This window comes from Aplysia californica, unplaced genomic scaffold (genome assembly GCF_000002075.1).
Source record: "Aplysia californica isolate F4 #8 unplaced genomic scaffold, AplCal3.0 scaffold00573, whole genome shotgun sequence".
In the NCBI taxonomy this organism is placed as follows: domain Eukaryota; kingdom Metazoa; phylum Mollusca; class Gastropoda; order Aplysiida; family Aplysiidae; genus Aplysia; species Aplysia californica.
The window spans coordinates 132,646-150,558 of NW_004797843.1; the positions used below are offsets into that span (position 1 = coordinate 132,646).

At 40.3% G+C, this 17,913-nt stretch overlaps 1 protein-coding gene across 1 annotated transcript in view; it reads left to right on the forward strand.

Moving 5' to 3' along the window:
• The window catches only part of LOC100533450 (neuron-specific staufen), a 43,627-nt gene that overhangs the window by 17,422 nt on the left and 8,292 nt on the right, over window positions 1-17,913 (forward strand). Inside the window, 6 exon segments of the mRNA NM_001204727.1 lie at window positions 381-451; window positions 3,550-3,777; window positions 11,438-11,596; window positions 14,918-15,070; window positions 16,859-16,916; window positions 17,500-17,589. Of these exon segments, the coding sequence (NP_001191656.1) occupies window positions 381-451; window positions 3,550-3,777; window positions 11,438-11,596; window positions 14,918-15,070; window positions 16,859-16,916; window positions 17,500-17,589 (759 nt within the window).

Genomic DNA, 17,913 nt, shown 5'->3' on the forward strand with positions numbered 1-17,913 from the left:
TCTCCGTAAGACCGTACATAGATTTTGTGTATATCACTGCCATGGACACTTGTTTGATGTGTAATATAGCTGCTTTCTTTTTGATTATGAATAGTGTGGTGGTCTCTGCCTCAGAACATGCCGCATAAAACACAAAAAAACCCTGGCCTTTCCGTGTCTACATCTGTAGCACTTAACTGTTTGATTGTCTCACTGTTTTCATTTCTTTGGTCAACCAGCACTCTGTCCTGTTTCTCTGTAGCTCAACTTCTACATTTTCTTTTCCTTTTTTGGGGGTGGGGGTGTTTTGGGTAGTCTGCTGCCAGTTAATGTTGCTCTATAGGAGCTCTTATAAATGAGACTAAAGTGAAATTTTAAATTTGTTATCCTTTTGATTACAGATAGCCTCAAATCAGAGATCAGCCTCGTCCACGAGATTGCATTACGCAGAAATATGGTTGTTCAATTTGAGGTAAGCGTGCTTGTCTTATTAAAAAATGCACTTTTGAGTGATAGTCAGCTCTTTTGAGCAGGAAGACGTGTGCGTGTGTCAATGTAAAATTTGTCTTTAGATATTAACATTTTGAAATGGAGGAAAAGCTGTCTGTTCTGTTCCAGCAATTAATTTTGTGGTACTGGTGCGCGCGCACCGCCCAACCCTAAGGCATACCTGCCAACCCTACAGAAAAAATCAGTATATTACCGACTTTTTGGTCAAACTACCGATTTTGAGATATAAGCCACTGACAAGTACCCTCCATGTCTTCTGTATTGCTGTAAAATTTCAGATCTTTGTTTGTAGTAGGCCTCCACTTTACGTACCAATTTAAAATTACCACCCATCTATTGATAAAACACTAGACCTGGAAACTAGATCAGGGACCCAACACGCGAGTTGCCGGCACGCAAGAGGCGCGTGATCGCAAGGCGGCATGTGATTGACTGCCTAAAACCAGAGGGTTTTACAGTAATTCAATGTTTAAAACTGCTAGAACTAAACAGGTTACCAATGACGTCATTGCGGGTTTTCCCGATACTGCTTTGCTGAGGTGTAGAGGGGTGATCGGCCACAGTTCAAGAAACGTCCCACTTGGCAATATTTTCCTATAAAGTCCCCCAAAATTTTGAAGAAAAAAAATCCCAATAACTTTTTTATTTATGAATGGATTTAAAAAATGTAAAAACCACAATTCTTAGAATTCACTCTTCTTTCATTTAAGCTGGATAACAATTTAATTTTTCATTGTTATTGCTAATTTTTATTTTTTGTTCTTTGTCAATTTCTTCATTTGTTTGAAGTCGCAAACACACTCATGTATGTGGGTCAAAATATTGATAAGGGTCCCCAATTAAGTATGCAGCAAGTGGTAATATAGCCTACTACAGATTTTTTAGTTCAACTACAGATTTTTTGAGAAAAATTTGTGTCAACTACAGATTTTGGTCCAGGTAATGTTGGCAGGTATGCTAACGCCGACAGTATCAATTTGGAAAATTTCGCTCTTATGACCGAAAACACCCGTGTAAAGCAGACTACAGCCTAATTGGAAGTTGAAGAATATCCATTTTTCATTTGAAACAAGACTATGACCAGAAGTGCAAGCCTAAATATAGAACAAAGAACTCTGTATTCTTGAACCATGTGAGGGGGTGCGAAATTTGAATGCACTTCTTTTCTTCACTTTCTGATTACTTTTTGACTTTGTATATAGACCTTTTTCCACGGAGTATTGCATAAAAACTATGACGTTTTGCTTTCAAATTTTCATTACACGCAAATAAAGGTATGACTAAAATGTGTACCAAATTTGGGTAGGATATGTTACAATTTAGTTGTGGTTTTTTTTTCAATTTTTAATAAAGTGGTAAAAATCTCCCGGGAGAGCTGAGAAACCGGAAGTGTAGGCCTAGGGTTGAGTGAATTAAAACTGCAATAATCAATATAATGAGCATGTGCAGCAATGTTTTGACTGATTTTTAACCACTGACGATGTTGTTGTAACATATGCAGAGATGACAACCAGTACGATTTTACATATTTTAGTACGATTTTTTGCCGAAAATACGCGAATACGACTTTTTGTGAAAAAATATGCATCCTGGAATGCGAAAAATACGAGATTCAGCTTGGGCAAGTAAACCTAATTATCTTAAGTCCCATCTTTTGTCCAAATAGTATCAGTATCGCAGAACTGGAATATTTGAAAACAAAGTCCGGTAATGTCAGTAATTTCATTTTTGCCGGTCGGGATCGTGATATTACATTCGCTCAGCTTTTCCCCGTCGGGAGAGTACGTTTCACTTCCATGCGAATAGGCAGCTATGGCGGCAGGCGGAAGCGTATGTGACACCGAGGCTCGATCGGGAAAATTAAGATCTTCTTTGGCTTTTGTTACCACCGAGAAGTTTGCCAGCAGTTATCTGATAATGCAACATTTGTGACATGCAGGTCTTGCAGTATAAACCCAGTGCAAATAAAATTTAATCAATGCTCGGACTCGTCTCTGTGATGTCACTTGTGGGACAAAAAAAAGAAAATACAAGCGTCGTCCTATTTTTAGATTGTCGGGCTCGCCATTGTGACCGGTCACTGAACCTGCGCGCATTCGCATCATAAATAAATGCGGCATTGTGTGAGCAAATACCGTCTTTGGTGGTAGTAACGGCGTTGCGAAGTATAGGACTACGGAATAGTGGAGGAGATTATTAATTTTTTAGGGGGGGAGGGGGGGGTGTTTAAGGCAACACCAGAGGACAATAACTTGGAAGCACATTTCAGAATTTTGATTAGAGCTTTCTGCGAAGCGCGCGTTGGTGCAGGCCATGTGTGGAATCAGGACCCTTCATAATTTGCAAGTCTGTGTTATTGAAATAAAGTGTTGGCGTTTCATTGGATGGGTGATAGTAAATTATACCAACAGTGTATGTTGTAGCTTTCACTTTCTGTTCAAGACTGGCAGATTTTCAGTGTCACTGCATCTTGCCCTACCAGTTGTTAATACTCTCACAGTGCATAGATCTACTTGAGCCATTCAAGTTATTGCTTTTCTCTGAGTTTGAGCAATAATTTGAGTCTGTCAGTTCATATTATGAATCATGACACCCAGACTGGTTCTTGATAGTCTAAATTCTTGTTCAAGGCCCTTTCGAACTCTCAAAGCAGGATTTATTTTTTATATAATAATGAGAGGAAAATGTTTCCGGTAGGCCTATATAATAGACTGAAATACTGAAGTCAAACCAGACACCAGTACGACATTTTACACTGGCATGTTGTTGACTGGATACGTGTATATTGTACGGTGTTGTGTGGTCCCTTTTTCGAGCTGGTGAGCTAGTAATTTTTTTCAGGAAATATTGCTGGACACCCTGAACATTTTACTATTACTAGTTGGTCGGTCGTGGGGAATACACATTTTCATATTTCCCAATACTCATTTCGGTTTTCTGTGGTTGGCATTTCTGCATTATGGTATATTGGTCAGGTCTTTGTGCTGGCCGCCACTGTTTACCTTTTTCTTTCCAACAGTTTTCTGGTGTAAACCCACTTTTTACTTATCTCTTTTGCAGGTGATTCGTGAAACTGGCCCCCCTCACATGAAGAACTTTTTGACCCGCTGCACTGTAGCAGACATGGTCACTGAGGGAGAGGGCAACAGCAAAAAGACCTCCAAGAAAAAGGCTGCTGAGCTGATGTTGGAAGAGCTCCGCAAGCTTCCTCCTCTTGCTACTCCTGCTTTCCCGAGACCCAAGTCAAAAATACAGATGAATAAAAAGAAGAACAGAAATCTGATCAAGGTAGGATGCTGGCTATACCACTGTTTGTTTTGGAAGGTTGAAGCTGAATTTGAGTGGCCATGCTTCTTTCTTGTGTTAAGTAAATGTTATTCCATTTTAATTGGGCGTTTATCTGTTCAAGGATGTTTTTTTACTACACACTTGTAGTAGGAGTTTCATTTTTTATTTAGCTAAATGTTACTTTCAGTCTATGTGATTAAACTTGTTAAATTCATTATGAGTAGGTAGTTGCACGTGCGTCCTATGGTCTGCCTAATAAGCTATTTTTCAATTTTGGTTACTAATATCTCACGGCGGATAAAATACCGTCCAGACCGCTCACTTAGTTTTCCTTCCCCGGTTCCTCCCCGACCATCCTCACCACCCTGCCCGCCCCGCCCGACAGCCCAGCGCGTAGTCATAAATCACTTGTCAGAGGGGTTAATTGGGGTTACCGCAGCGCCACTCCTCCTGTGCCGGGGCAGTAGTAAATATGGCGTTTTAGTGCGAATTGAAAACCTCTTAACTCTGAAACTATAAATGCTACAAGGCCGATTGAGATTTCATTGTAACGTGCTATGTTTGACCTGTAGGCCGGTATAACTTGTTTTCTTGTAAGTCCGATTATATCAGTTTTACAAGGGATTTAAAAGTAAGTCTGTGATTTTCAAACTGGCATCTTCAATGTTTAGAACTTTTTCAGTTTGGATTTAGATATTTCAATCCGGCCCCCAACGATTTAAACAGAAATTCATGTATCAACTGTGGTGACAATTTTCATTTACATGTGCAAGTTTCAAATGCACGAAGTTATTCTATGATTTTCTGTGATTTTTTAAAAATATCAACCCACCACTCTGAACATTCATCCTTGCTGTTTTTAGTTTTCTTGCCTCTACTACATCTGATTTTCGTTGTCATTTTTAACAATATTTTTGTCATGGAGTGCCACACTCAACATGGTCATATGGTGGGCATTGTGCTCAAACATCATCGCCTTCTTGAGGAGGCTGCAAATGATATAGATGTACAGCTGGCACATGATATAGATGTACAGCTGGTCCATCAATCTATGGAGAATTGCACGCCTGGAATAGGACAAAATGTGCATATCTACGGCAAAAAAATGAAAGAGGGCTGGAAAAAAACAAGGAGGACATTCAATTGTTACAGGGCTGTCAGATTTTGTCGGATAATCCACGAGAAGCAGAGAGATTTGAGAGGAAGGGTTCTAGTGTACATGATCAGCTGTCAGAGTTAGAGTTTGAGGAGCTTATTCCAAGGTCAAGTCCTGCCTGCTCTGAATTTGATAACATCCTCAAACAACACAACATCACACCACAGGTCTACCACAGCCGTTCATTTATAGGAAGCCACTGCCATAAATACATCACAGCCCATGTGTACAGACAGCTAGCATCATTTTTAGCAAAAGGAACAGTTGCATGTACACGAAATCAAAGCCTAATAGACACCGCATTAATTGTTCTGAGAGAGAAATTTGTTCACGTAAAAGACACCTTCAAAGATATCCACACAGTAATTGCACATGGAAAGCCAATCACTTTAGACAGAATACCACATATTCAGTCATGCATCACACGATCTATGTCTTTATACAGAAACATATTTGGCAAATAAAAGGTCTGGAGTCGATAGTGCTGTAAAACACGTGCTACTCAATCAAAATCGATCAAAAGAAAAGGTCATCCCCAAACAACACATCCTTGAGAAACACTGCGTTCCTTGGATACAAAAATGTGGGTTTGGAATGGCCTTCCATGGTGAGCAAGGGGGTGAGCTCATTCATGCAACCGTGGCCTAACAGACAAAGAAAAACACGTCAAAACAATCATGCAGTCACAACACGTCCAACCCACCCTGAGCTACTCTGTCGTGTGCACCACCCATCAAAAGACGAAAGCTTACCGCGGAAAAATGAGATAATTCCTCCAGTCCAGCAATATTGTGTTCTTTTTGTATTTTGTGTTTAGGTTGTGTTTTCATAAGTGTATCGGCAAGAAAAGATCTGTCCTGTAGTTACATGTATCGTGGATATCGCTATGAAAAAACAAGGTCGCAAAGCAAGAGTATTGCAAAAATCAACTTCAAACCTGAATAATTACGGATCCAGAAACTTCGTGCATATGCCCCTTTGTCAGTACAAATTTCATTATGTTCTCAGTCCTGTGTGCAAATTTGATTGAATTCGTTGGGGGCAATCATATTTAAATCGATGTTTATAATTGATTACCCATGACACATTTATCAAATTAAGTCCCCTTTTTGAGAACTTCACAGCTTTTAAGTGTAATGTACCATGTTCTTCCGATTTCTTCATTTTCTTCCTTAATATGTTGAATATTTACGTGGTCTTTATTAAAATATTCATCTTACATTAGCTTTGGCTCACTGTGCTGGTAAACTTTGCAAAAAATACAAGAGCGCTGCCGGTGTTCGGCTGATTAGGGAAATCCCCGGCGGCGCAGGTAAATGACCCCGTGACCTGGGGAAGCGCGGGCTTGCTTGCCTCGCGCCAGCCGAAACTGCCCGAAACTAAATGGGCGCTCTATAACCGCTGTGATCTGTATCTGTTTTGGTGCAGGGCTGCTATAATGCGGATTCGCTTTCAGCTATCTTTTAATTGGAGAACAATTCTGGTGTAATCAGGCCTTTTTAGGAAATGACCAGAAGAGAGGGTCAGTGTATGTGATTTTTGTTGTCAAGGCTGTTAAAATAATGGACAGATGCTGTTCTTTTTTCTTGCTTTAGCTTTACTCTTGAGCTTTGAGCTTTAAAGACCATCATTGGCTTGAATTGTAGATATGATGGTAACTTTAATCTACGGGTCGACCAAACGCGATATTTTCAAGTTGGGATTCAAAATATCGAATTTCAGGTTCTGGAATATTCTTGTAGAAAAATATGTCGGCAATCCCATTTCGGAGGCCTCACTACTCAAAAACACTTCAAAATCACTCAAAAATGCATTTGAAAGAGGTAGGGGTGAAGCTTATTTGTCAAAAAAAGTGGGGGGAAAAGCGCAACTTTGACCCTTTCTCGTGCGGTCGTACATTGTCGTAATGTAGGAAAGTTTGGTATCGTTGGAAAGATTGTGATTTCAGACGTTCATTTACTTAAGTTTTGGTATCGTATAGAAATAACAGGGGGCGCTGTTTACGCACTTTTGGAATCCCTTTAGTAAGTCCTGATTGGAGCTTTCTAGCATGTGACCATTTCGCGAACGGTCATTGGCTGAGACGGTAGCAAACGAAGGGAAATCCCCTACAACCGCCATTACTATTTTGTTTACGCTGCGTGCCTACGAACAGACAGTGAATGTTTTGACGCATTGTTTTTGTCGTACTGAATTCTCAACCCATCCTTTCGTCAATTCAGGTGAGTGAATAGAACTATAATTGCTAAATCTGTGCTTAACCCTTGTTTTTTGCCTGAATCAATTGTTTCTAGACCGCTCAAGCTCACCAACCCCGAAGTGGGTCACTTCGCCCTGAATCTGAATCAGCTGATTCTCATGATCTCGATCCTTCTTACTGTTTGTAGTGTAGTGTAGTCTATAGTCCTATACCGGTACATGTATTATTATTGGTACCTAATAGATCTAGATTAAAATATATAGAACTTCCTCAGAGGGCTGAGAGTGTAAATGATTGCTGGGTTTGTGGACACTTCACAACAATGAGTGGCAGATCTAGATTCTAGGGTTGTGAAGTACGTGATTGATTGTCTCGTAGTCTGGACGTAGATCTAACTGTTGTTGTTATGGTGCTATACTAGGTGTTGCCTATATAATATTATTACTGGTAGCTCATCATAGATCTAGATTAGAGAGCTTCCTCAAAGTTCTGAGACTGTAAAAGATTGCTGTGTTTGTGAAGACTTCACAACAGTGAGTGGTCTGGTTGTGAAGAACAAGAACATCATTACTTGTGATTGTTGATTGCTTGGAGAGGTAATTGAAGATGTATGTCTGTGACTTTGGTGCTCTCAAATTGAGCTCTGCCCCGCGGGAGCGTCTGCCCAATTTTTTTTAGCTTGCTGAAACATGCTTTAATTTTCAGAATGGGCTCTGCCCGCAGGAGCGTCTGCCCAATTTTTTTTAGCTTGCTATTGCTTCTGATATAACATGCAGCTCTTTGCTGCCTGCGTTTCATTTTCAAATGGGGCTCTGTCCTGCGGGATCGTCTGCCCTAATTTTTTAGCTTGCTGAAACAAGCAGCTCTGTAATTCATTTTTAACAATTTATTGACATCAGTTGTATCCACTTCACGTGTATTGACGGATAGTGGAGGTCTTTTTCCAGGCTCTTTTGTAATATACCATTTTTCTTCTTCATTGTTTCAGCTTTCATCTTGTTCAAGGTGAAACAAGCAGCAAAGAAAGCTCATGATGAAACAAGCAACAAAGAAAGCTCATGCTTTCATGGCTGCCTAAATCTAGCGATTTTTCCGGTGGATTCCGATTTTGGGCCTGTTCTACCGCCATACCTATAAGGTGTCAAAACTACCGGATTTGCGATGGGTGCAGAGAGAATAAACAGAAAAAAACATTCTGCAGTGTTTCCCTTCTTTTGTTTTTACGGAAATCTGTACTTTCCGAAAGTTCCGTACTTGCCGCATCATCATATCAACTCCATAATAATATGTTAGAGAGAGAGAGAGATCAGCACTGACTTGCCTCCGTAACTTGTCAGATATTTACGGCAACTGTCTGCAGCTCTCGGCAATAAATTGTATTAGAAACTTCCAGATTGTGCATTTCGTACGCTCGACCATTGTCTATCTGTGCCGTTCGGTCGACAATAGTTTTTCACATGCATTATATCGGCTAAAATCTGTCTACTCACGATGGATAATCTTCCTCCTTTTCATTCATTCTTTCTTTCTGTCTATCTTCAGTTTTTTGCTGCGGCTGGAAAATCTGCATTTAATTCATTTATCTAGAAAACAGAATTGTGAATGTAGAAGGAAAACATTCAAAAATCTGTCTTGGTCTAGAGAATTGGTCAGTACCAAATGAGGATTGCGGGAATTTATTACCTGGGAATCTGGAGAAAAAAAAAATCGCTTAGACCCGAGAAAATGCTAAAATCCCGATTTTTTCCTCTTTCTCGGCTCATAACCTTATTAGTTCTTAGCCTAGCATCATAAAACCAACATGAAATGAGAGGTCTATATGAGCTTTTTGTTTCCATGTTAGTTTCAATGGGGGTTAGAAATGCGTAACATTATAGATTTTTGAGTTAAAACTACAAGTGTCGTTAAGCGTTCTACCACAACGCGTGGCACGCAAATTTTGACAGATTAAGAGCGCAGCGCATTCGGGCGGTTCATTCGAGCTGAATTTTCCATCGCTGAACGTTGTAGGTGCTTTTTTAAAAACCACCTCGCCTCATTTCATACACACTGTTCATCGTAACTTGTGCACACCCAAACGCCCCCTTCCTTCCCCACGCACTTATATACTCGTAAACACATGCGAGAACATGGCAACATGTACACACAAACACACACACTCATGTGCATGCACAAACAAGTTTTCGAAATACAGTCCGTGCCGGCCTTAAGCACGTTTCGGACTCAAGCACGCTAAACGGCTCTTACCGAATTTTGCTATTTAAATTACACGCCTATAAGCACGGTAACTTCGGCTTCAGGCACGCTTCATTTACAAGACAGTCAATATTTTCATGATGACCCATCGAAGTTCGGACACATACACTCACACGGGCGGAGAGGAAGGCAGAGAGATGCACACAGCTGTGCTCGCGGACATAGGATCTAGCCTAGGGCAAAGCTACACATGACCAACAAAAAAAAATACAAAGAGAGTCGGGGAGACGAGAAAGGGAGGCTGGCTGAGATTTTACCATTGACCCTCGCTATCCATTAATCCTGATTGTGTATCACGCGCGAGGTGGGATGAAGGCGGTGGTATGAGTGGTACGCACAGGCAGTGTGTTACAGTAGGCCTAGTGTGCTGTATCGTGACTGGCCGTCTAAATTAAGTTTTCATTTCCCATTCGACCACAAAACAAAAACAAACAAGCGAACAAAAACTACCATGGCGGGTGTCTAAATAACAGTGCACACTTTTGCGGGACCGCTATAGGCCTACTTACAAAGGGAAATAGCACGGGGAATTTTCTATATGAAAATATCTGGATTGTGTCTACTTCGCACTTAAGCACGCTTCGGCTTTAAGCACGCTTCGGCTTTAAGCACGCTTCGGCTTTAAGCACGCTTAAGCTTTCTCCCGATGACCGTGCTTAAAGCCGGCATGGACTGTATAATTACCCAATATCACGGAAAGCAAGCGTGTTGGATGGGGCAACGATCATCTTTTTTTTTTTTCTTCTTTGTCTTTGTACAACCTGATTTTGGGCCAAACTACCTGAAAATGACCCTGAATCTACCTGAAATGGGAACTTTGAGGTAGGCAGCCCTGTGCTTTCGGGAAGGAGCAGAAAAGGAGAGAGCAGCTCCTTCTTGCTCGTCACAACATTTCGGCCAGAAATAGTAACCAGTCTCCAACTGCTGCAATTGCGTCCCTTCATATTCGTTAGGCAGTCCAATGCCATCACTGCTGGAAGCTCAGCCGTCAACATCCGTCTGTTCTGCTCAGCAACAAACTACTCCAGTATCAGCACCAGCTGAGTCTGAGCCTGCACCTACAGTTTCTGCCTCCAAAAGAAAACTGGCCTACAACTCTCCTGAAACATCTCAAGATGACTTCACAAACAGCTTGCCATCGACTGTTGTTGACCTCCAGACTCTGAAAACATTGTTCATAGGCCCTCTGTGTCCAACGTGTCTACAACCTTCCCTCTCATTGACAAATGAAACAAGCAAGAACTGTGGCCTGGGAATTTCATTTGCTGTTAAATGTGAAACCTGTAGTGAAACGGTGACCCAAACGTACACTTCAGACAGGTGTGAAATGTCTTCAACTTCAGTTTATGACGTTAATCGCAGAGCTGCTTCAGCCACCGGTATGGGGCACTCTGGATTGTGGAAATTGATAAATAGTACTGTTTTTTCATAGCTATGTAAAATGGGGATGGTTTTTACTATTGAAAATCTTTTTTTGCGATTTTCTCAGAATTGCTTTTTCGAAAAAATTGCGAGACTATATTGAGTGGATCTTGGAAAGTTACTGTCAGAATTTGTTCATTTTTGGACACAATCTTCAATACATATGTACCTCCTACAAACTTGCAGGGTCATTTTAGCTGTTTGGTGTACACATTGTGAATTATTAACTTTTTCAATGGACAATGCATCAAAACCTCAGGAGATCTGAACGAAGGGCCAAAGCAGAACAAAAAATCTCACAGCATAATACAGATAAATCAAATTTGGCCCTGTAATGTTGTAAGACATGCCAGTAGTAGTAGCCATGGCAAATATTGAGCTTCAATCTTGAGTAGTTTTGATGATTCACTCAATATAAATTTTGGGTAAAAAGTGCCGAGTCGGCAGTTTATTTTTGATGTGACCGGTACAAGAGTGTTATGGCTGGGACCTTGAATTTTTTTTCACCTTTTCTTGAACACAGATACACCATTTGGTGCAGAAAAACAAGCATTTAACCCATACATTTAGCATTTGGGTGTTGACCATAGCTCCATCCCCTTAAATGTTTTTTTTTTTTTTTTCAGTCTGAACTGCAACAACAAAAGGCTGACCCCAACTATGGAGTAGGGATCAACCCGATCAGCCGTCTCATCCAGATCATGCAAGCACAGAAGAAAAAAGAACCAGTCTACACCCTGGTCACCGAGAGAGGCCTGCCCAGGAGGAGGGAATTTATTGTACAGGTGAGGACAGTATGTATGAATAATTGAGATGCTTTTGAGAATTGAAATGTTCTTTGCCTTTCTTTTTTTTCCTCAACTCCTTTTGTCTGTTTTTAGTGCTGTGATAGCCTTTATCAGACCTGCCACTCATCCCGATTTTTTGCCCCAAATCTCAATCATCCTGATTTTCCCGATTTCGACCGTGTGTATTCCGATTTTTTGTCCCAGTCTGCTGTTTTGCCGGATTTTTCTAAAAACTTACTCTGCCTTCTCCTTCATCGCGGGAAGCACCCGTTGAACTTTTTGTCAGTAGGAACTCGGAGCACTATTTCCTGAAATATCGATGCCGCATTTAGTAGTTGACTCGCCCCAAGTTGTGTGTGATCTTTGCCCGCACTCAGAATTCTCCGATGATAGCCTGGTAACTGTTACAATTTGGGACATACAAATAATCGATAATATTCAAAGTTCCGCTGTTGCTTTCAAAACAAGGCTTGTCCGAGGTCTGGTAACTGCGCCTTCACACCAAACACTCGGACGAGCAACTGTCTTTCTAACCCTTGCACAGCTACATGTAACTGTACTGACAGGACTAACATACGGCCGTTGGCGTTGCTTTAGTCTGAACGCATTATGAGGGATATAAGAGATTTGTTGGTACAATTTGTCGGTCGGCCGCCGTTCTTATCCTAGAGTACTAGAAGTAGAATGACTGTCGCTCATCTGAGAGTTTTGTGTGAACGCGCAGTTAGTCGGACCCGTTAACAAAATTGTTTCAATCGCGCATTCACGTCACGTGACATGACATCGCCGTGTGAGTTCTGCGTGTCGGGGACAGTCCGTTGGCGGGGTCAACTTAAGTTCATGTATTTCGGGACTTATTGGTTGGGGTGGGAGGGTTATAGACCCTTGGACTATTAGTGCTTGACGTGATGCTTCAGGATTTACAAAAAATAATGATAACTCGCACGCACGCGCACACACGTGCACGCAAACAAAGACACTCAGAGGGCATATAGGCCAAGTAATTTATGGACACCCCTGGAAAAATTGTAAGTCAGCTTTGGCAGTCACCTTGGTGATTTGCTGTTGATCCCGATTATTTTCACCAAATCCCGATTTTTTCTCCCTGAGATCCTGATTTTGAGGTTTCTTAGAGTGGCAGTGGATGGTTGGCGAGTGCTCTGGTGTGGTTTGCTTCTTCTTTCCTATCAAACATCTATCGTCCTTATCTCCCCTTCATCTTTTTTATGTTTGTTACTGTCTTGTAACAGCTCTAATCTTCTGGCGCTCATATAACCTTATGCCGTTGCGAGCGCCGAAAAACCCCTACTAAACTAAACTATAGAGTGGCAGGTCTGCTTTATGTTTTAGCTGTGGAATCTTTTTGTTAATTGTGTATAATCACTGCACCTAATGTGAGAATGAACATGTATACACGTTTTATCTGAAACACATATGTATTACACAGTAGATTTGAAATGTATGCTGGTAATGAATTTTTTCTTCTTGGGAAGAGACGATTATGTTCAGTTGTACTGGACGTCTGTTTATGTAGAGATGGACACTTTGTGTGCTATTTTGACTATCCCTCTCCTTCTCTCCCTATCCCTGTTTTCTCACTGACTCTATCTGTTACTGATTACTACTTCTTCCCCCCCCCCCCTCTCTCTCTCTCTCTCATCTAAATGTTTCACTCTCACTCTTGCCTTGTACTGTCTAAGTTTTGTGAGTGGTAAGTATGAGTTTTATAGTAGTGCTCACAGCTGCATAATCATATGAACATTTGCCGCTCAAGTTGGTTGCTTTCATGTTTGTTCACAGCATAGCTTGGTTCTTTCTTAATATTTGAAGTTAAAAATTCATTGTAATAATTCAGTAGCAAAAAGTAATTTATATTTTAAAAATAGTACTAAAGTCTCATCTTTTGTCAAAATAGTATCAGTATCGCAGAACTGGAATATTTGAAAGCCAAGTCCGATGTGGTTAGTAAGTTAATTTTTGCCGGTCGCGATCGTGATATTATATTCGTTCAGCTTCTCTCGGTCCGGAGAGTACGTTTCACTTTCAAGCGAATAGGCAGCTATGGCGGAAGCGTATGTGACACCGAGGCTCGATCGCGAAAATCAAGATCTACTTTCGCTTTCGTTACCACCGAGTAGTTTGCCAGCAGTTGTCTAATAACGCAACTTTTGTGACATGCAGGTTGTGCAGTATAAACGCAAGGTCGCCATGCAAATAAAATTTAATCAATGCTCGGACTCGCCTCTGTGCTGTCACTTGTGGAAAAAAAGAAAATAAAATACAAGCGTCGTCCGATTTTTAGATTGTCTGGCTCGCCATCGTGACCGGTCACTGAACCTGCGCGCATTCGTGTCATAAATAAATGTGGCATCGTGTGAGCAAAGACCGTCTTTGGTGGGAGTAACGGCCTTGCGAAGTATAGGACTACGGAATAGGGGAGGAGATTATTGATTTTTGGGGGGTTTAAGATATTATGGGGGAGGGTGTGAAGGCAACACCAGAGGACAAAAACTTGGAAGCACATTTCAAAATTTTGATTAGAGCTTTCTGCAAAGCGCGCGTTGGTGCAGGCCGTGTGCGGAATCGGGACCCTTCAAACTTTGCAAGTCTGTGTTATTGAAATAATGTGTTCGGGTTTCATTGGATGGGTGATATTGTAAATTATACCTAGCCTACAGTGTATGTTGTGGCTTTCTGTTCAAGGCTGGTTGATTTTCAGTGTCACTACATCTTGCCCTACCACAGTTATTACAACTCTCACAGTGCATGGGTCTACTTGAGTCTTTCAAGTTATCGCTTTTCTCTGAGTTTGAGCAATATTTTGAGTCTGTCAGTTCATAATATGAATCATGACACCCAGACTGGTTCTTGGTTGTCGAAATTTTTGTTTTAGGCCCTTCCGAACTCTCAAAGCAGGATTTATTTTTTATATAATAATGAGAGGAAAATATTACCGGTATAATAGACTGAAATATTTAAGTCAAACAAGACCCCAGTACGACACTGAACACTGACATGTTGTTGACTGGATACATGTATATTGAACGTGTGTGTGCTCCCTTTTTCAAGCTGGTGAGCTAGTAATTTTTTTTCAGGAAATATTGCTTGACCCCCTTAACATTTTACTATTACTAGTTGGTCGGTCGGTCGTGGGGAATACACATTTTCCCCTGAAAATACACATTTTCAAATTTCCCAATACTCATTTCGGTTTTCTGTGGTTGGCATCTCTGGTACTATCTTTTTGGAGTTAAAACCAATCAATTTTTCGTGTACAATCATGCCATGTGCACTGATTGTCTCTCCGTTCTCTCTCAGGTTGAGGTTGAGGACAAGACGTGTCCTGGCTCTGGACCCAACAAGAAACTGGCCAAGAGAGCAGCAGCAGAAGCCATGTTGCAGCTGCTCGGCTACACCAAGCCCAGTCCCCAACCTACAAAATCCTCTTTCAAAAACCCCTCTACTGGAGAGGTTAGATATTTTTTTGTTTGTTTGTTCAGACTGTTAGCTATTGTTCCCACATTTGAAGGGTTCCACCTTCTACTGCTCTCCAGTCTGCCTGTCCATTTGTTATGAGAGCCAGTACAGTAATGCCTTGAGGTACCTGTATATTGACATACAAGTTATTTTTAGATCTGATCTAGGGTTAATTAAGTGAACATGTTTTTGAGAAAAGCGAAAAATATTTAAGAAATCTTTTAACTCACTTGAGCCTATTCCCATGTTTTACGGGACACGCCTCCAGCCCATTGATGGGATCCAGTGTATTTACGGGATACAGTTTAGCTGTTGATATCTCCTGTGTTGTTGTTTTTTTGTAACATGCTATGGGAAGCGGCAAGCCAACAGTTGACCCATTTGTTTCGTTCTGTTAAAAATTTGGTAACGTTAAGTGCAATACTTTTTTAACTGCAACAAACTAAGTCAGACACCCCTGCATTGCAGTAGAAGCTCTGTGAAAGGAAACAAAGCCGCTGTCGTTTTTAGAGTGGAGATAGCCTCTCAAACACATAAATGAAACATGTTTGAAATGTTTAAGGGGTCCAGCTACTCACAAAAGCTTTAGTTGTTATAAATGCATCTTTTCATTCAAACAAACTTTTGCATAATATGCAGTACCCTCCAGGAAATAATTCAAAACCTTTGTTAAAATTTCAACCACAATATGTTATGTAATACTGACGGCCATATTGAAATTATATAATACTTGGGAAAATCCTAGAATTTTGAACACCAAAAGGCATAATGTTAATTTTTTTTACAAATATCAATTTAGTAGAAATAGTTATAGGTGACTGACTGATATTTTTATATATATTTTCTTCCATTTTTCTGGAATTTCTTTTAAAGAGTGAAACTTTTTTGGTTGAAATTTTGAGCGTAAAATGACTTTCAAAAGCAGATTTCTCTAAAAATGCCTTGTGACTTGGACACCTGTTAGTTGCAAGTGTAACAATACAACAAGGTGAGAAAAGGACAGTAATATATTAGTATAGACTTCAGACAGAACTATAGCAACAGGATACTTTGCAAAATGCATTATGTACTCCCAACTGAGAGTCGATTTCATGCTTTCACACCAAACTCTACGTTCATAAGTTAAAGGTAACTGCTTGTATGTGATTTCTGAATTACTCAGAAAATGTTCTGCAACGCAGAAGAAGTCACATGAACATTGCATGCAGGACAGTTATTTTTTGTTACATGATTTTATTACAAATTGGGTATATAAAAAAAATTGCATAACCCCAGACATTAAAAAATATTGCAAAACTGAAAACCATTTAGGCTAATTAGTTGCAGTTTTCTTTTTCTTTTGTAGCATTATTTTATTATAATAGCTATCACAATTTTTTAAAGTTAACGATTCAATATACCCCAAAATTGTCAGGCTTCAATAGTTGTTGGGTGAAAAAAAGCTCAGGCTCAAGTGAGTTAGAAAAAAAGCAAATCAAATTATAACACTGTTGAAATACAAAAAGAAATGAGTTGCATTAATGAGTAAAAATAAATGTTTAAAATGATTTAAACATAAAGAGAGTAAGTTTATATTCAGTATGATAGACTAGGATAGGTTTTATAGGAAGCTTTCAAGATATCTGAAGAAAGTTAATGACCTGCTTATTCAGAAAACTTATTTGAGACTATTTATCTCTTGATTTTTAAAATTAATAATGCCCCTTTTGTCAGGCACACGCACATAAAAAAAAACTTTGGCCTTTATTTTGAGTTAAATGTTTCTTTTCTCTTTCTCTCTAGGCTGGTCAGACTAACGGTGACAAGAAGGTGACCTTTGTTGGCGGAGATTCTCCTGGTGGTAAATATCTTGATTCATTTTCACCAGATTAGTATAGTTGCCCCACTTCCTTCTGGTATTTTAATTGTGTGATGCCTTATTTGCTCTTCCTTTTTATCACTGATACCTCTTCAGAAGCTCATATATGAATATATTCAAATATTACTATTTTGATCAATCGTGACCCGAATGCCTCTTGTCTCTGATGTGTCGTGTTTTCTCGTAAACTTTTGTTGTCTTATCTGAAAAAAGGTGGTACGTCTTGCCTTTTTGGGGACCATTCTTTGAATCGTCTATGTAGTGGTGTGCTTTCATTATAAATGTGCATTTTTTCTCATGGCTAACTAGCAGGTTGAGTGGATCTCTGGTACTCTGCTATTCCAGGAAGATGTGAGTTTAATTATCGTGAGATAAATTTTTTACCCTGAGTATCTCTATTTGTCTGCTCAGATGCTGTATCCCATTTGATCCGATTTGGCCTAGCCTGGGGTCAAAAGAGCCAAGTATAAATGATATGACAGTAGTTTCATCAAAAGTTTGCAGTTTAGTTGACACAACAAATCATACTGAGTTACATCAATGTAATTTTTCCTGCTGTTTACAGATGGAGATGATAAAGTCAGCTCTGGCTCCAATCAGCAAAGAGTGCCTGGTCTGCTTCACCTGCCGTCTAAGTCAAGTGCATCATCTTCTGGTGAGTTTTCTCTAAGAATAGTATGTGTGTCTTTGTTGCAATCCATTGTGGCCCATGCTTTTGAAATCCTGTGACAAAAGTTTTTTTTAAAAGCACATCATCACAATATGATTATTTTATGTGTGTTTATGTTGTTTGGTGGTGTTATTAGACCTGCATGTTTGCCGACAATTGTCTGAAATCCGACAATCGCGACCCGACCCGCGAGCAGGCCGATGCTATCACTAGACCCACCTGTATCAATCAATGTGCGTAGTGCGAGACCTGGCCGACTGCCAGCTCCCTCTTTTTCTCCCGTCGGCTTTGTCGGCACTTTCGTTTTCC